Source organism: Miscanthus floridulus, chromosome 1, assembly GCF_019320115.1.
Source record: "Miscanthus floridulus cultivar M001 chromosome 1, ASM1932011v1, whole genome shotgun sequence".
NCBI lineage: Eukaryota > Viridiplantae > Streptophyta > Magnoliopsida > Poales > Poaceae > Miscanthus > Miscanthus floridulus.
In genome coordinates this window covers 190,478,024-190,497,311 of record NC_089580.1, presented here as the reverse complement: position 1 = coordinate 190,497,311, position 19,288 = coordinate 190,478,024, and the positions used below count along the sequence as shown (strand labels likewise).

Sequence of the window (19,288 nt, the reverse complement as noted above, 5' to 3'; positions counted from 1 at the left end):
TTTGGATAAAAATCCCGGATGGGTAACAGATGACAACGTGTACGAGGAGTTTTCTGAGGACTATTAGGCTTGTGGTCAACCAGTTGACCGTCCCTGTGTTGGAGCTACCATGAGAGAGTTATCTTTTATTTTCCGCTGTGTTGTATAAGACTATGTGATGGTATTAATCGTGATGTAAGAAACACCGTGATGATACTTTATGTAATTTGTCAGCTTATGTGTGTGACTGATCTCTGGGCACACATGAGATTAGTGCATTCAATTTTATCCTTAAAATTGGATGTGACACTGATTTGGTGTGAGAGGAAAATACTGCTCGTTGACTAAAAAAGTACGGCTTATAAGCCCAACAAACCTAAGCGAACAGGGTGTAGGTCCACATAACTCAAATGATCTTAAAATGGGTGCATATGACTAGCCATTGATAAGAGCAAATTTTTCTCTCTTCTATTAAAATATAAAATAAAATGCTAAGAGCTACTGTAGCTCATAAGTCTTCGTGGGAGCTGCTCGCGCCAGAGAGGGAGTTACATCTAAAATTAGGGGGTGTTTTGGACTGTTTCGCTCCATGTTTTTAGCTCTATTCCACGTTTTTTAGCCAAACGGTTTGAGCTCCATGCACTCTGATCGAGGAAAATTGGTGGAGTTATGAGAGCACCTAAAGAGGTGCTCCATGAACTCCAGTTTTTTTTGTGAAGCTGCTCCATTGTAGAGTTTGTGGAGCAAGATTCGTGGAGCAGTCCCAAACACGCCCTTAGCGGCTCAAAATAATGCACAATGGAATTCAATCATAGCATTTGCATATATAGATTTATAAACTGGAAGAACTTATTACTATAATTAATTTTGACTTGTACTACCTTCATAAAAAAGAATTAAACTTTAGACTTAAACAATAAAGAACGTGGTCTCAGATTTGGATTGTGCCGGTATTTAAAAAGGTGTGTAAAACAAAAATAAAGAAAAACGAAAAACCAAAAAGACCGAAAGCAAGAAACTTATTTTCAGTATAGTAACATAAGAAGTGATGGAATCTTGTACCCATACTTACACCTACACATAGAATTTCGAGTTAAATGCACGAACTTGTTAGGGATGCTAGATTAGTTTATAAACTTTTAAATTACATTTTTGGCACACTAATATTGATATTTCGTTCATTGCAGATCTATATTGCTCTCTGAGATGATTTGGACTGATGTGGCGTGTGTAAGGCCCCGCGATCGTCACACGCCGACCACGTAAGTGGGGTTCAGCCACGTTGGACACGTCATGTCGGCCTACATCAGCTTACAGGGCAGCATGGCAGATCTAGAGTGAACAAAATATCTAGATAGTATGTTAGATATGTATTTTCAAGGTGTGATCTATTCATCATCTTTTAATAGGTTTGTGGACATACGATGCATTTAACCCTAAAATTTGTATCATATTCGTCAGTTACGCTACCTGTATTCGTAGATAGGGTTGGACCGTAACCGAAACCGAAGAACGGTTTCTTTCTTGGTTCCCTATATCAAAGAACCGAAAAACCTAATAAAGTTTGGTTCCTACTGTCAGTTGACCGAATTAATGGAAGAACCAAAATATACGAATTATACTTCACTTACTTGCATTTTGTAAGATTATGTCTGTGTGATCTCATATTTGAATTTCTATGTACTTGTGTTAGTACTATACGGATATTGCTATTATTTTGTTATTAATTATTATTATTTAAAATAGAGATAGATTCAACTAAAATAACTCATAACCGAAATGTTTTGGTTACTACTTCTTCTGTTTCAAATTATAATTTGTTTTGATTTTTTAGTAGATCTATTTTACTATGCATCTAGATAGAATGCACATGGTAAAATAGATGTACCAAGAAAAAAAAATCAAAGCGACTTTATAATTTAAAAGGAGGAAGTTGATTTTTTTATTTAAAAAACGATCGTTCCATTTTCTAGAAACCAAATTTCGCCGGGTAACATTGCCCATTTGCAGTCCTTAAAGAACGGACTCCACGGCAAAGGGATGGCGCGCAGCCAGCTTCGGCGATGCCGTCGATCTCACCGGCAGATTTACTTGCCTGCTCAGGTCGGTGCTCCACGAAGCGCGACCTCCGGCTCCTCCATGCCGCTCTCCTCCGTCGCCGCCACATACTTCCGACGGTCGATGCCGTCGCGGTGCTCGCCAAGCTCCTCCGCTTCGCCGCGGTGTCTCCCGCCGGCGACCTCCGCCACGCCTCCGTGCTCCTCTCTCTCCACCTCCCGTTCATCTCCGCCGCCGCTTCCCACCTCGCCTTTTTCTACAACACCCTCATTCGCGGCCTCGCTGTCTCCTCATTGCCCAGCGCTGGCATCGAGCTCTTCACCGCGATGCGCCGCGCGGGCGCCGCTCCCGACGCCTTCACCTTCACCTTCGTCCTCAAGTCTTGCTCCCGCTGCCATTCGCCTGGTCGGTTGCCTTCTGACCTCCACGCTCAGGCGTTCAAGCACGGTTGCCTCGGCGCGCGGAGCGAGCACGCTCATGTTCAGAATGCTTTGCTGCACGCGTACGCGTCTCGGTCCGCCGTCGACGACGCCCGCAGGGTGTTCGACGAAATGCCCGCCCGGGATGTAGTCTCCTTCTCGGGGCTACTTACGGTACACCTCAGAACCAACCATCTGGACTCCGCGCGCATGGTGTTCGACCAGATGCCACACCGTGATGTTGTTTCCTGGACTGCCATGATCTCTGCCTATGCCAGGGCTTCGCGTCCACAGGACGCCCTGGCATTGTTTGATGCAATGCCAGTGCAACCAGACGAGGTGACCATGGTAAGTGTGGTGTCGGCATGCACTGCACTTGGGGACCTTGCGACTGGGGAGCGTCTGTGTCATTATGTTGATTCCAATGGTTTTGGGTGGATGGTTTCACTCCACAATGCACTCATGGACATGTATGCTAAGTGTGGGTGCCTACCTGAAGCACGTGCTTTGTTTGATGGGATGGCAATAAGGAGCTTGGCATCTTGGAATACACTTATCTCAGCATATGCATCACATGGTGATGAGGAAAGCACAATTGCTTTGTTTCATCAAATGCTGGCTCATGACAATTCTGTGAAGCCTGATGGGGTGACGCTGCTTGCAGTGCTCACCATGTATGCACACAAGGGCTGTGTTGAGGAGGGGCGCACTGTGTTTGATGCGATGCAAAGAGGAGATTATGGCAAAGTGGAGCTGACCATGGAGCACTATGGGTGCATGGTGGACTTGCTTAGTCGGGCAGGACAACTTGAGGAAGCTTACAAGATGATAGAGCAAATGTCGATTCCAAGCAATGATGTGGTCTGGGGTGTGTTACTTGGTGCATGCCGTATGCACAGCAATATTGACATGGCAGAGAAGGCAGTCCAAAAACTAAGGATCCTAAACCCACATGAGGGTGGTTACTACATTTTGCTCATAGATATGTACACAGCCGCTGGCCGAACAGCAGAAGCCATGGAGGTTAGACGGACCATGAATAAGGCCGGAGCCAAGAAAACTACTGGCTGGAGCTGCCCGACTACCGTCTGTCTTCCTCAACAGTAATTCTCCGAGGCCTATCAGTTTTCACTTGACACCAGAGAAGGTTGGTTACATGTGTCTCTGCCTTCCTACTGATGTTGTGATGACTGGTCATTAGTTCCCCCTTTCAGTGATGGTTACACTGAATGATCTGGCGACAGGTAAAAATGCAAAAATGCACCATAGTCAAATCCTGTCATTATGAATGCTTCTTAGTTCTTACAGACAGTCCAAGTCTATAGCTATCACTAGTATTGTTTATGTGGTATCCTGCTGCACATCAACAAGGAAAATACAAAGCGGTCATGTATGGAGCCTTTGGTGGCACTGAACCTTGAAGGGATCAGACTTCATAGAGTATTTGAAGGATTAGGCAAGATGGTCAGAGCCTATAGCTATCACTTGTATTATTTATGTGGTATCCTGCACATCAACAAGGAAAATACAAAGCAGTCATGTGTGGAGCCTTGTCAGCACCGAACCTTGAAGGATCAGACTTCATAGAGTATTTGAAGGATTAGGCTTCGTAAAAAACAAATCCTTCCAACATTTGTACTGGACAAAATATTCGAACAATAAAAAACTTGGAAGAAAATAAGGAGCAATGGGGGATAGGGGGGTTCTACTTGTTGTGTCTCCTGAGGTAGCAATCTTTGGTTACGATGGAGTTGTCTCATTTGCAAGTGTTCAGGATGCCGTGGATGCTGTTCCACTGAACAACCAAGTGTGCACCATCATCAGGATTGGTCCTGGTGTGCATCGGCAGCTAGTGCACATTCCCAAGACCAAGAACTTCGTCACCTTGTGTGGATCCCCAATAAAGGACACAGTGATCTGTTGGGACAACACGACTACTCGCATCAAGCATACTCAGGTAGTGTCACTTCCGGCTGGCCTCCTGCTTGAATAGATAGTCTGTCATGTATGTGCTATCCCTAGTGAAATTACAAGTGCCTGGTAAAGATTCACTTAACAGGGATCGCTATTAGTTAGATATGTAACAATGATGTCATTTTGATGTGAAAATATTGTTTGTCAAGGTGAGTGCATTTTGCATTGATCAGGTACAATATAAGTTGAGGTTATTCTACCCCTTGTGAAAGCAGTTTCATTGTTTGTTATGGGAATCAATACATTGGTGGCTTTTGAGTATTATAACTTTTTCCCACCCCGGTAACGAATTAGTGAATTATTTTTCCTAGATGTCCTTAAATTTGAAGTCTTGTTCATTAAGAGGAAGCCACTAGCAATGACATTTATCTTCTTAAAAGAGCAACAATGTGTATTTCAGTTCTGTTAATCTGAACCAATGTGTATCCGAAATGATAAGCCTGATTGGAATTACTCTGGCTGTTCCTCCACCATAATCGGATGCAATCATGTAAAGTTCTTGTATTATTATTTTCTCCTTTTGCATTTTCTGAATACTCCTCACATATTCCATATCTGTTCTCTTACCAGTCATCACAAGAGATTGGCACAGGAACACTAAACAGTGCAACAATTATTGTGGAGGGGGATGATTTCATTGCAGAGAATGTTATTTTTAAGAACTCAGCTCCCCAGGTATTATCCTAGCAGACTTGTTTATGTGGCACCTCTGGTGGATCTGGTTAGTCAGTGATATGTACTGCTGTGTTATAGATGTCTGGGCAAGCAGCAGCAGTCCGTGTGATGGCCAACAGGTGTGCCTTCTATGGTTGCAGATTTCTCGGGTGGCAGGTACTTGGCTCTATCAGCTCATTATTTGTGGTTTCCTTTTTTTTTGGGTTAGCTCTTTTGCACTCTAGCTCTAGGTGCCTCATCACATTGTGCTGTTTATTCAATGTTTGCTTCTTCAGAAAAATGGTCTTACGTGAATTTCCTGTTACTGGAAATTGGATCTTTTGGATCTACTTTTGATTTGCCTCATAATGTAATCGTCTAATACATCATTTAATGGCAGAAAGGTACATATATGTAATTGTGTAACCATTTAGCTTTAGCTTGGGGCTTTGGTTAACCGGGTTTGTTAGGTTGACTTGTCAGTCTGTCACCTCTGGTGGTAGCTTAGTGGAATACACATTATAATACTGTAGTGTGCTTATTGTGCAGAAGAATATCATGTTTCATGGGGGTTGATGTCTTTTGGTGCCAAGTTGTATGGAGATATAAACATAGCTGTCATTATTTAGTTTTATATTGTTTTTTTACTCTCAGGTATTCTAATTTGCCTTGCAAAATCATTCAGGAAACTTTACATTTGCATGGTGGAAAGCAGCTCTTGAAAAACTGTTACATTGAAGGTAATTACGATTTTATCTTTGGAGATTCTACTGCCCTTCTGGAGCATTGCCATATCCACTGCAAAGCAGCAGGATATATTACTGCTCATGGCCGCAAATCCTCTTCAGAAGCAACTGGATTTGTATTCTTCAAGTGAGTTCACTACTCTCCAGTGTTCTCACTTCTAAAGTAAACCTGCTACTTGGTTATTAGAGACAAGAGTTAGCCTATCAGTCAATCTTCCAAACTGTGTTTACCATTTCCTTTTACTTCTTACTACGAGCTTACGTGCCAAATGACATGGCACCATCCAGGTGTGTTATTACTGGTAATGGAGAAGCTGCATACATGTACCTAGGTCGGCCCTGGGAGGCCTTCGGGAGGGTTGTTTTTGCAGAAACTTTTATGGATCACTGCATAGAGCCTGTTGGGTGGCATAATTGGGACAAACCTGAGAATGAGCAAACTGCCTGCTTCTACGAGTACAGGTCTCAGCCTTGTCCTTCTGTTTCTCATTGTTCCTGAACACGAGTGTTACTTGAACTTCAAAATGACGATATCCTTTTATGTTTACTGGTTGATCATTCCTTTTCTCTTCTACAAGCTCTTCTTGGCTACTCATGACGAGGTGACTTGGTGCTGAATAGGCATGTTTAGTAATTGGTATTGACACCTGTCATTGGCATTCTTCACAGGTGCTCCGGTCCAGGATCCAGCATATCGGAATGGGTACCTTGGTGCAAAGAATTGTTCGGTGATGAAGCTATACCGTTCCTTATACAAACTTTCATCGATCCAGATATCGAGAATCCATGGTTGGTCCACAGTTTGGGAACTCAAGTCCCAGTTTCAGCGTCTTCACCGTAGCATATAATAGCTTATAAATGGGATGTAACGAGAGCTGAGCAGTATGCAGTATGCTGTATGCACTGGAATCATGTCTATAGAGTAGGAGTACGAAGAAACTGTCTTTGTTAGACTGTTGTGAAATCTGAACTACATGTTGATCAAGGACTGATGGATCATACATAATACAGAATCCTCATGGAATGGGACCAACTTCCTTGTCTCCTGAATAAGCTGCTATGGTGAACTGTCAGTGCAAGCCTGGTGCCTCCATTCTGGAGCGACACTACAGTCTGCAGACTGCAGGGACTCCAGCCTATCTTGGCAGGAATCCGTGCTGTGAGACCGGAACCTCGAACGCCATCATCTTGTCGCCTCGAGCAAAGCCGTTGCGGTCGTAGGAGACCTCGGAGATGCCCAGCTCGTTGCACGCCCTGACGAGCTCCTCCCCGACCCTCCGGGCTGCCTCCTGTCCAGGGGGAGCCCGCGAGGCAAGCTGAACTTAAAATTTCGACCGGAACACAATGCAAATTTCAGACGGAGAAGACGATGACTGCTTACCACGGTGCCGCAGGGCGGGTCGCCGCAGATGGACTTCTGCAGCGTGCTGCCGTAGAAGAGGATCTTCTTGTTGTGGTCGTCGGCGAGCACGGCGTAGAGCTGCCGGTTGGAGCAGAACACCGAGAGCCTGGGCTTCGTCGCCGTGCCGTTGAACTGCAGCCAGCGAGCGTCGGAGGAACGGCGGTTTGGTTATATCCTGCTGGCCTTATCCTGAAATTCGAAAACCCAGGTGGAGCATCGGAACGTACCTTCTTCTGCAGCCGACGGTTCCTGAGCTTGGCGCTCTCTGTGCGCGCGCCGCGCCTCGCCGTCGCCTCGATCCTGGGGTACGCGCGCCGGGGCGCGCCGACGCCTGCACGCGTCAGACAGAGATAAGAGCGCGCGCGGGCGTCGCCGAGCTAGCGAGCGGAGAACAGCGTGTCTGTGGTGGCTCTGCTCACCTGGATGTGGCGGCAGCGAGAAGTCAAGGCTAAGCTCGGATCCTGTCAGCGAGGTCGGAGGGTGGCGGACCGGGAGCGCGGGGCGCGGCGAGAACGGCTGGGCTAGCGCGGCGCGTAGCAGTGCCATGGCCAGTGGGGCAATTCGTCGAACAGGTGCCGCGCGGGCAGTTTTGTCCTTGCTAGCTGCTGTTCGCTTGTGTTACGAGGCATTATTTTTTGGTATTTTCCTCCCGCGACAAAGCCCTGTTTGGTACAGATCCGGACGGCTCCGGCTCCCACGTGTAAGACACTGTAGAAACAATGTAGCCCGGAGCCGGTTCTCTCTCCAGCTGCCTTCTCTCACTGTAGCTCGGGTACTGTTCGCAGAGCCAGCGGAGCCAAAATTTCGAGTTTCGCCGGTGAAGCCGCTGGCTGTGACCGTCTGTGAGAGAGAGAGGGAAGGAGAGAGAAAACGGCCTTTGCTACAGTGAATGAACAGTGAAATTACAGGCCGGAGCCGGAGCTGTCTGGAGCCGTGCCAAACGGGCTCTTAGTTCCTAAAAATTTTCACCCTAAAATGTCACATCAAATCTTACGGCACATGTATGGAGTACTAAATATAGACGAAAAAAAACTAATTGCACAGTGAGGTGAGAAAATCACGAGACGAAACTTTTAAACCTAATTAGTCTATAATTAAACACTAATTATAAAATACAAATAAAAGTGTTACAGTAACCAAAATCAAAAAAATTCACCATCTAAACGTGCCCTTAGCCAGTTTTTTTTAGCTTGGCTTGCCGTTGGCGTCAGTTTACCCCTCCACGCCACCAGCCAACCGTTGGGCTTGCCCTTTGGGAAAAACTAGGTAGCATATCAACACGTTGTTACGAGATAACTAATAATTTATTTTTTTAGTTGTACATGTTTTATTTTGTATCCTAAATCAAAATTTTATAGTTTAATTAGAATATAGGGAAATGATTCAAAATGAACAGACCCAAGATCAATTTCAGCAAGAAACAACAAGCGCGGGTGATGGAACACGTGAGCATAAAATCAAATGAAAGGAAAAAAATTATCCTTTTTGCAAATGTAAAGAGAAGAAGTAATTAAATATAGACATATTTGATAAGGTTCTTAGAAATGTAAAGATGTTCCTTTTATCTTAATTATCTTTCCTTCTGTGTTAATTCTTTTTTCTTTTGCTCGTTGTTATGTATGCTGGTGCATGTAAACATGCAATGTGTATATGGATAACACAATAATTTTCTATTTATTATTTTATCGTAATTCCTCTATCACATAATAAACAATATTCAATCCAGAAGAATCACACCAAAGAATGCGATCACAGACGTGGAGGGACGGACGATCCAAAAACAAATATATAAAAAAAATCTCTTCTTTTTCGTCGTAGGAGAAGAAGTAAAGAGTACTCCGAGATCTGGCTTCTCAGTCTCCACAGCCCTCTCGTTTTCTCCTCTGACTCAGAGATCTTGCCGATCTGCACTGACGCCGCGGCCCGCGGCCATGGCGGTGCCCTTTCCTTCTCCCACCCCGCGGTCCCCGCGCCGACCGGATGCCATTGTGGCCCCGGACCCCTCGTCCGCTGACGTGCCACCGTCCCTCGACTTCGGCGACACGGCCTCCCTCGCCGCGCTCCGCGTCCTCACCGACGCGGGTGCCTCCACCCGCCTCCTCCACGAGTGCGTGGCCTACCAGCGCGCGCTCGACGCCCGTCTCGACGCTCTCCTCACCCGCCGCGCCGACCTCGACCGCGCCGCTGCTTCGCTCCTCCGCTCCGCCCCGCCGCTGCTCTCGCTCGCGGCCTCCGACGCGGCCGCGCTTAAGGAGTCCTCCTCCTCCACCGCGGCGCTGGCCGACGCGCTCTCATCCCGCGTCCGCCACCTCGACGCGGCGCACTCCAGGGCGGACACCGCGCTGGCGCGCGCCGAGGCCGCGCTCGACCGTTCCCGCGCGCTCGAAGCCGCGCGGCGGGCCTTGGCCGACGACGACCTCGCCGCCGCCGCCACCGCCGCGCATGAATTCCTCGCTATCGACGCTCGGTTCCCCACCGACGACGATCTCCGCCGCGATCTGCTTGACATCAAACGTCGCCTCGAGGGGCTCGCGCGTCGGAGGCTAGCGGCGGTCGTCGACGCACAGGACCACCCTGCGGTGCTCCGCCTCGTCCGCCTATTCCCACTGCTCGGACTTGCCGATGAAGGACTCCAGGTCTATGTCGCCTACCTGAAGAAGGTTGTCGCTCTGCGTGCCCGTGCAGACTTTGAGCACCTCGCTGAGCTGACCTCCGTGACCCAACCGACCTCTGAGCGGCCGGATTTTGTTGGCTGCCTCACTCGTCTCTTTAAGGACATTGTGCTCGCTGTTGAGGAGAATGATGCTGTGCTTCGTGAGCTCAGAGGCGATGATGGTGTTGCTTATGCCATCATTGAGCTGCAGGAGGAGTGTGATTCGCGGGGCACCCAGATCCTACGCCGTTATGCTGATTACAGGAAGCTTGCACGCCTTGCATCGGATATAAACTCCTATACAAAGAACCTCCTTTCGGTCATGGGTTCCATGGCCAGTGCTGCTGGAGGTAATGAAGGGCCTGATCCCAGGGAAATTGAGCTTTATCTTGAGGAGATTCTTGCTTTGACACAGCTTGGGGAGGACTACACTGAATTTATGGTGAATAAGATCGGCGGATTGAGAGATGTCAAGCCTGAACTTGGGCCGCGGGCGATGAAGGCCTTCCGTAATGGTAACTTTAATAAAATGGAGCAGGATCTGACTGGGTTCTATGTGATCTTTGAGGAGTTTTTCATGGTGGAGAATGTGAGGAAAGCCATACGGATTGATGAGCCCATACCAGATGGTCTCACAACATCAATGGTGGACGATGTATTCTTTGTACTGCAGAGTTGCTGCCGCCGGGCTGCTTCCACTGCAAGCATAAACTCTGTTCTTGCTGTGCTTGGTGGGGCAACGGGCCTTCTGAGCAATGAGTATCAGGAGGCACTACAATGGAGGATGCGTGAGCCAAATTTGGGTGCAAAGCTCTTCCTTGGTGGTGTTGGGGTGCAGAAGACTGGTGAGGATATTGCGACTGCACTAAACAACATTGACATTAGCTCTGAGTATGTTCTGAAGCTCCGTCATGAGATTGAGGAGCTCTGTGTGGAGGTGAGTCTAGTATTTTTTGACTCTATACATTTGTTTAAGCCTAAAGTGAGACATGTTTAACAATTAGGCCATCTATGCATTCCATCAAGTTCAATTTATTGCTTCTGTGCATTTCTTCAGTTATATATTGTGTTCTTAATTGCAGATTGTTTGATTTAAAATGAAGGAGCTCACAACAGTTTAGCATTCTCTGAAAATTAGTTGATAGTAATAGAGTAAATTTCAGAAACCTAAAACTTTTTTATGGCAATGATAAATCATTTGGTGTATCATATTGGTCTAGTTGTGTACACCTACATTTTTCAACAATGATCCCTGTGAGTTGGTAATGGTATCTCCCTGTGTGCTGCCGCTGCTGCCATCATTTGATCTCTATGTATCTTATGTAATAGAGAATCTCATAACTCAAAGAATGCATTTTATTGCCTTAGTAAAATTAGTTTGGCATTGCTTAATTCTATCATGCTAATGCACATAGAAATGATTGTTTAGTCTTATGTATTTGTCAGCTGGGAAATGACAAATCGTGAGATGTAAATGCCTGAACTAGCAACTTTCTAAGTAGAACAGAATTATGATACTCACATTGATAACATTTTGTATACTGCTTTCTGGTCACTGTTGTAGGAACTGTCTTTTCAGCTTGCCATAGCAAAACCATTAAATTTAGTTCCAGATAAACAATTCTGCAAACTAAATTACTAAACTTACTATGTAGAATAAACAGTATTGATAAATGATGTGTGAAGTATTGAATGTATGATTGATGCAGCAATCTTGTCTGCGGGAACCTGTGATCTAACGAATAGAACAGCTTGCTTATTAGTCATCTTGCAAGCATAATAATGTACCAAATGTCAGTGACAAGCACGTTATGCTCCAGGACCACCTTGAACTTTTATTGAGCAGTATCTAAAACAGTGCAGCAAAAATGAAACTTGTTTACGTTTATCCGAAATACTTTTTGAAAATAGATCTTGAAATGAGACAATGAATCATAGGCTTGTACCAGCATTTACTGTATGGTACACAGATATTAAATTACTATATACAATATACATGGTCTAGTCAGCAAAACATGCATGCCTGTAGGGGACTAAAACTATAAAACCATCTACAGGACTACAACAGTAACGCTTGAGCATCTTCATTTGCATCTATGATCTATTGAATAGATTCTTGAACCCTGTACCGAATTTCTATAATTATGCAATAGATTGCAGTGCCCAGGGCCTGTTTTGGAATGCAGGAATTTCACAGGAAAAAGGCAGGAATACCTGAATTTGGCTATATTGTTTAACGCAGCTTTGGTTTGATGAAGTTTAGAGCAAAAGTTCACTTCTGATTTTGATTCCTCTATGTTCCTTTACATTCTCCTTTAATTTATAATGGACTAAGGGCAAGTGTCTTGGTGTGTCTTATAGGCGGTCTCTCATGTAGTGCATGTGATCTTGAGTTGACTTATCAGACAACCTGTACAATAACTTGTCTTTTGAGTTCTCGTAGTAACTCTCATTTCCTTAATTTGTGTATATAAAACAAAAGGAATGTTTTGAGTTGCATGGCAACAAGAAGTCATACAATGGTGCAGAAGCAGTCTCATAGTCCTAAATTTTAGCTTATGTGGTGGTTGTTTCACGAAACAACCTCTTTCTCTCACCTCCCTCTTCTCATCCACATCATAAAAAATCCTAGTATTGGATAACCTATAAGACCATTTACGTGTATCAATGTACTTGCTCTAATGGTTCTAAGAAATCTTCTGTTGACAAAGAATCTATAGTTAGCATAACTGGAAGTCCTGAGGATCATAGGGTTTATTAGTTACAATTGGGTACGATATTTACTTGAGTGTGAGTGTGTGACTCATATGACGTAACAGTGTCATTAGTAACTAGTGAGCAGTGATTTCTGATTTGATTGCCATATCATCATGGTTGATATAAACTCCACTGATTTGTGGCTGTCCAACAGGTTTTTCATACTCCAGCTGATCGAGAGAAGATCAAATCCTGTTTATCAGAGCTAGGAGAGATCAGTGCTTCCTTTAAGAAGATCCTTCATTCTGCACTGGAGCATTTGGTGGCATCTGTGGCACCACGCATTCGTCCAGTCCTTGACACTGTTGCTACGGTCAGTTATGAGCTGGATGATGCTGAATATGGGGAAAATGAGGTGAATGACCCATGGGTGCAGAAGCTTATACTTGCAGTTAACACTAATGTTGCTTGGCTCAAGCCAGTGATGACATTGAACAACTATGATTCCTTTGTGCACTTGATCATTGACTTCATTGTCAAGAGGCTCGAGGTGATTATGATGCAGAAGAGGTTCAGCCAGCTCGGTGGGCTCCAGCTTGACAAGGAGGTCCGCTCTCTGATCAACCATTTCTCAGAAATGTCCCAGAGACCAGTCAGAGACAAGTTCTCTAGGCTTTCGCAGATGTCGACCATTCTGAACTTCGAGCGGGTATCAGAGATATTGGATTTCTGGGGTGACAATGCTGGCCATCTGACATGGCTGTTGACACCTGCAGAGGTGCGGAGAGTGTTAGGACTTAGGATTGACTTCAGGCCTGAAGCTATTGCTGCTTTGAGGCTCTGAATCGTGCATTTATATGTACTTGTTAATTCTTTATATGTGATATACCAACAAGATGCCTTACAAATTTTTGTTGTAATGACAAACACCAGCATTGTAAAAGAAATCTGCGAACATACCTTTTGTCTGTTATGAGCTTATGATTAGGGATGAAAACGGATCGGATACGGACGGATATCACCGATATTACATTTGTTTTCATATTTCTGTCCGGATTCGGATTCGAATACGGATAGTGTCAACTATGTCGGATAGGATACGATTGGATATCGACATCATAAATATGCGATTTGAGTATACGGATATGGTATCGGATGTTGTATATCCGGACTCGGATACGGACAGATCTCAACCCCTCTAAACGGATTCGGTTTTCAAATACGGTCGAAAAATATCCGTACTGTTTTCATCCCTACTTATGATACGGCGAATTGGCCATGTTTGGGCCCATCCATGTCGCAAGCTGTAATATTTTCTTTTAAGCTTTTATACATTTGCCTCTCTTGGTGACTGGTTGACCATCTCTTCAGTAAAACTTGCAACCAATTGGAAAAAACATGCGACGACTTGAAAACAGAAAAACTAAAAGGTAGAGTAGACCAAACTACTGAAATAAAATGTTACACTTTTGTTACGACCCAAGATGTCAATTGTGATTTATTAATTTTTCAAAAAGGATAAGAATAGTGTTAAAAACAGAAGAATTCACTCCTAAATTCCGAAAGTCAACATGAATTGTCTTATAAAAGGGTCAAAATAATCATCATGCCATACAATTTTTTTGCGCAATGCCATACGAGTGCATCCTGAACTTACTTTCAATCGTAATAAGCTCGTTAAAAAGAAAAGGAGGATTACCAAAGTGAGACATTGCATTCCTGAGAGCACTGTGCAGCATCCGAGATTTGTGCCATGTTCGGCTGCTCATATAAGCCGGCTTTATCAGCCATGGTATAGTATATTTATCTTCCAACAAATCAGTTGTACAAATCAACACAAACGGCTTATAGACCAGCCGAGCAATGCCTTGACTTCTCGGTATGACATCAACTTCCTATGCTGTGAAGAATGTTTTTTGTGCAACTTGGTTCTTATTTGTAGACATGGACACTAAATACTGTTGCTGCCTTGTGAATAATAATTTGTGTAATTCAGTTCCTATCTATAAACATTGTTCCCTTGCGATTTATAAACCAACTCTGTTTCCCCATCCTCCTTTCGCCATTGAATAGACATTAACGGTTTGAGTGTATGGTACTACCCGTTATGTATGAAAGGTAAAAATGAGCAAACGGATCGAGTTAACGGCTGTGCCCCTGGTGGTGGGCCGGCGGACGCCCACCATGGCTCACCGCCGCAGCCGTGGGGGCGGTGAGCGCGTACGGCTGTGCCCCTGGTGGTGGGCCGGCGGACGCCGCCGCCGAGCACGCGGCGGCCATCCCGGCGGGCCGGCGGCGTCGACGGAGAGGGCGTCGTGGAGGGCGCGCCTGGCGAGGTTGATGTCGGCCTGCAGCTTGAGCTCCCACTGCCCCTTGGGCGGCAACGAGGCAGCGATGGCGGTGGCGCGCTGCTGCTGGACGAGGAGCTTCTTCTTGAGGTGCGTGTTCCAGTAGTTCTTGACGTCGTTGTCGGTGCGGTCGGGGTGGTATGAGGCGATGGTGGCCCAGCGGTTGCCGAGGAGCGCCTGGAGGTGGACGATGAGCCGGTCCTCCTGGTCGGAGAAGCCGCCCCGGCGGATGCCCGTGCGGAGGTAGTTGGTCCACCGGAGGCGGCAGCTCTTGCTGCACCGCAACCGAATTATTTATTTTTAAGCCTTTTTTTTAAAAAAAATTCATAAATATGCCCCTGAAGGTAATATTTCAAAAATCTAGACCCTTAGCTCTGGCGTCGAGCTTACACGTCTCGGCGCCATCGTTGCTGGCGCCGAGCTCTTGGGCTCGACGCAGACGTGGCGGTGACATGGCAGGCAGCTCGACGCCATAGATCTTGACGCCGAGCTCGGCGCCGTAGATCTTGCCGCCGAGCTCGGCGCCAGGGTCTCTAGCGCCAAGCCCGCCTTACGTATGGGCCCTCCTTTCCTTTCTCTCTTGTCCTCCCTCTCTCTCGCACCAACAACGCCGCCGCCCATGCTCGAACCAGCGCGCCGCCGCCGCCACTCGCGCCCTCTCCCTTTCCCGCCCCTAACCGGCCATGCCCGCGTGCCCTCGCCCTCGCCCGGCCGCCCTTCCCCGCTTTCTCGGTCATGGTCGCGGCGGCCACTGCGCTAGCACCGCGCCCCGTGCCCACGCCGTGCCGCCCGCGCCACCCGCCGTGCCATGCCACCTGCGCCTGTCCTCGCTCGTACCGCGTCGTGCCGCCCGCGCCCGCCATGTCGTGCCGTGCCATGCCGTGCCGCCCGTGCCTGTCTTGTCGCCCGCGCCCTCCGTGCTGGCCTTGCCGCGCGGAGCGCCGGCCATCCCGCGTCCGCTGCGCGCCACCACCGGCCCCAACCCCTGCAGCGTCCGGTCGTGCCACCGCCAGCCCGGCTCGTCGGTCTCACCCACGTCCGGCGTCCGCTGTGACTCCGTCGACGTCCGCGACTCAGTCGTTGGAAAGGTAAAAATTGTGAACATGCAATGTACGTACTTAGTTAGCTTTAATTGTAGTGTAGTAGTTTTGGCATTTGTTATTTACTAGTTAATGTGATGACTCAGGTAGTTGATTTAGTTAGTGATCTAGTGAGATAGATATGTTGATAGATAGAAACATAGATACATAGGTACATACATATAGTTAGATAGCTACTTAGATAGGTAGTTATATATTTAGTTAACTAAATAGGATCTAGCTATTTAGTGAGTACACTGTATCTATGTAGGTAGTTATTATCTTATTTACTTAGTTTGTAGTTAGAAAGTACTTGTTAGGTACTATCTATCGTCTAATTTCGACTAAAGGACATGTGTTTCGTTATGTGTTTGAACTAAATGGACAACCTAGTGACCATATATCATGGAGGCACAGTTGAATACGATCGCTATGGATATGTTGAGTTTGTTGACATGCAAAGCGTGCCTGTGCTATTCAATGATAGGCCTTGATTTAGTGAGAAGGTTGCAAGGGCTCGAGAGGAGCTGCATTGCCTTGGAGATGATGGCATTGCAGTTGAGGGTATACTGCACCTAGGTTCTCCTCCCAACATCCTCAGGCGAATGATCCCAATTGGGTGTGCGGATCAGTGGGAGAACTATGTGAGATTGGCTATGAAGAGCCAGCTGCAATGTTTGGATGTGGTTGTGCGTCGAGTGTTAGTTGATCCCATCCCTCATGGGTTTTCCCCACCAATGGATCAGCATACACACATCGACCCTCCTGTCCTAGAACTTGATATGGATGTGGAGGTTGCACCTATGATTCCCGATGCTCAACCCCAATGCGGTAGTTGGAGATGCTTGTTAGACTCATGTTGTTGTGGCAGATCCTCCTCATGAGATCCCTTTGACACAGAATCATCCGAGTAAGTGTCTTAACCGCATGGTTATTGGAAGCTTACCCCCTTCCTTACATCCATTTCTTTTATTATTTTCTCATTTCTCTACTTATGTTGCAGGAGATATTCCTAAGAATATGGATGTGCCCCCTGTTGCTGCGCAAGTGCACTGTGGAGATGGATTACGTGGCTCCAATAGTATTGAAATTATGAATGATTCAGAGCCATATGAGATGGCAAGGGCTCTTGATTCTGATGATGATCGCCCTGTTGGAGAGCTGACAGAGAGTGATGTTGAGATGCTGAGGCATATCTTTCCTGGCCACCGTGATCCAAGAGTTCACGAGTTCAGCAATCTTGCTCATTCTGATCAGGTGTGTGAAGGACGTGATGATGAGCTCCTAGAAGCTCCTGAGGCCGGCCCTAACATGGTAATTGAGAATGGGAGGGTATTCAAGAACCTCCCTGCATTGAAGAGCTGGTTGTAGGCGTTTGCAGTGATACGAAAGAGACCTTACAAGGTCTTGCATTCATATGCGGAGCGTCGTTACACAGTTGTGTGTGACAAGGAACGCTGCCCATGGAGGGTTTGTGTAGGGAAGCAAAAGGTCACCGAAAAGTGGAAGATCACAAAAGTTATCGGGCCACACAATTGTGCTGACCATGAGCTGACACTGAAGCATCGGCAGTTGACATCTACCCTCATTGCCAAGCTGTTGATGGGAATATTGCAGGGAGAACCTAACATGAAGGTTAGGACAATTATCAGGACCATTGAAGCATTATATGGAGGTTATGTGATAACTTATGGTAAAACTTGGAGGGCTAAGCAACGAGCATGGAAGATGATATAAGGGGACTAGGAGGATGGGTACGAGCAGCTGCCAGTACTCTTCAATGCAATCAAAGCGGTGAATCCAGACATGCATGGAAGGATGGGAGACAAATATTCTTTCATGCTTTTTGGTGCTTCCCTCAGTATGTCGAGGCCTTTAGGCACTGTCATCCCATCTTCTCCATTGATGGTACGTTCTTGATTGGCAAATACCAAGGCACACTTTATATAGCCATATCCTATGACGCGAACAACAAGTTGGTTTCTTTGGCATTTGCTTTGGTTGAGAAGGAGAACAATGACAGTTAGGGATGGTTCTTGAGGCTAGTCCGGATACATGTGGTTGGGCATGGTAGGGAGGTTGGCATCATATCTGATAGGCACCAGGACATACTTTATGCCGTGCGAGAGCAGATAGAGGGGTATGCACCTTTGCACCATCGTTGGTGTACTCGGCACCTTGCCGAGAATCTACTCGGGAAGGATAGTGTGAAGGATAACTTTTGTAACACCCTAGGTGTTTGGCTTCTACAAAAGTGCATTTCATTTCATAAACATATGCATCATCCATGTCACCATGCCATTGTCACTGAAACATACATATGCAACATTCGTAAATTCTGTTTGTTTCATACTTGGTTGCTTATGAATGGTAGTAGTGCAACATGTGAATGCAACATGAGTTTCTCATGCCTTGAAACATGGCAACATGGTAGTAATATGACAAGTATAAAATAACAACAAAGTCATGAAACATGTGAAACATTGAATTGCAACATTTGGGTGAATTGCTTGTTTTGTTGCTTCATCACATGTGATCATTTGAAATGGGTATAGCATTTGTGTAAAGTGGTTGATTATGGTCTAATACACCTTAACTACACTTAGGGTAATTGTTGGAACATTGTTCATATAGATCAAAATGACAAAATACCCTCAAGTGGAGGTTTGACTTGAATTGACCCTTAGAGTGCCATTGTTTGACTGATTCAAAAGACCAACTTAGAGACTTTGCATAGCTATGCACTCTTTACCAAAGTTGTAGCTAATTTATCAAGGAACAAAAGTTGTTTTATGATCAACTCATGAAAATGTGTGGAACAGCCTCAAACATGGCCCACAAGTCATTCTTGATGGTGGATTCAACACTGAAAAATATTCTAAGTCATAACTGCATTTTCAGTTGGATCAAACCCACTTTGGCTTGATGTAACTTTGGATCCATGGCAAATTAGATGATGGTCCTTGAAAAGAAATTGTAGATGGATGGTAGACCTACAATTTTCATGTACACTATTTTTGAATGGATCAACGGTTTAGCCGTACTCAGACGTTGAAGTCGCGCTATCAGTCATCATCGTGAACACTGAATCGCAATTTTCAGAAAACGGTCAGAGCTCGCCGTGGCCGACCGGCGTAGGAGCTGCTCGCCGCGTGGCGCGCATGCTCGGCCGAAGTCTCCACGTCGCGCGCCCGAGCTCCAGAAGAAGGCCAGCGCCTGCCCAACGCACTCGCCTGCTCCATTTGCCTCTCTCTCGCCTCCACCGCGCGCAGCGCCGAG

At 46.1% G+C, this 19,288-nt stretch overlaps 5 protein-coding genes across 5 annotated transcripts; 3 read left to right on the top strand and 2 right to left on the bottom strand.

The window, feature by feature from the left end:
- The first annotated feature begins 1,999 nt into the window (after positions 1-1,999).
- On the top strand, positions 2,000-3,565 carry LOC136506615 (pentatricopeptide repeat-containing protein At5g15300-like). The gene has a single exon (XM_066501520.1). The coding sequence runs from the start codon at positions 2,043-2,045 to the stop codon at positions 3,561-3,563; it is 1,521 nt and encodes a 506-aa protein (XP_066357617.1). The 5' UTR covers positions 2,000-2,042; the 3' UTR covers positions 3,564-3,565.
- A 564-nt stretch (positions 3,566-4,129) lies between these two features.
- Positions 4,130-6,685, top strand: LOC136506626 (pectinesterase 31-like). Its single transcript, XM_066501531.1, has 6 exons — positions 4,130-4,413; positions 5,001-5,105; positions 5,184-5,261; positions 5,770-5,957; positions 6,119-6,292; positions 6,500-6,685. The coding sequence occupies exons 1-6, from the start codon at positions 4,144-4,146 to the stop codon at positions 6,669-6,671; spliced, it is 987 nt and encodes a 328-aa protein (XP_066357628.1). The 5' UTR covers positions 4,130-4,143; the 3' UTR covers positions 6,672-6,685.
- Positions 6,686-6,966: 281 nt separating this feature from the next.
- Positions 6,967-7,839, bottom strand: LOC136506638 (uncharacterized). Its single transcript, XM_066501540.1, has 4 exons — positions 7,652-7,839; positions 7,460-7,563; positions 7,212-7,364; positions 6,967-7,119 (listed from the first exon to the last, which is right to left on the bottom strand). The coding sequence occupies exons 1-4, from the start codon at positions 7,776-7,778 to the stop codon at positions 6,967-6,969; spliced, it is 537 nt and encodes a 178-aa protein (XP_066357637.1). The 5' UTR covers positions 7,779-7,839.
- A 1,227-nt stretch (positions 7,840-9,066) lies between these two features.
- LOC136506605 (conserved oligomeric Golgi complex subunit 4-like) lies at positions 9,067-13,609 on the top strand. The gene is made up of 2 exons (XM_066501514.1): positions 9,067-10,822; positions 12,797-13,609. The coding sequence occupies exons 1-2, from the start codon at positions 9,164-9,166 to the stop codon at positions 13,424-13,426; spliced, it is 2,289 nt and encodes a 762-aa protein (XP_066357611.1). The 5' UTR covers positions 9,067-9,163; the 3' UTR covers positions 13,427-13,609.
- Positions 13,610-14,594: 985 nt separating this feature from the next.
- On the bottom strand, positions 14,595-15,793 carry LOC136468698 (uncharacterized). The gene is made up of 2 exons (XM_066467177.1): positions 15,533-15,793; positions 14,595-15,209 (listed from the first exon to the last, which is right to left on the bottom strand). The coding sequence occupies exons 1-2, from the start codon at positions 15,791-15,793 to the stop codon at positions 14,772-14,774; spliced, it is 699 nt and encodes a 232-aa protein (XP_066323274.1). The 3' UTR covers positions 14,595-14,771.
- Between the last annotated feature and the right edge of the window lie 3,495 nt (positions 15,794-19,288).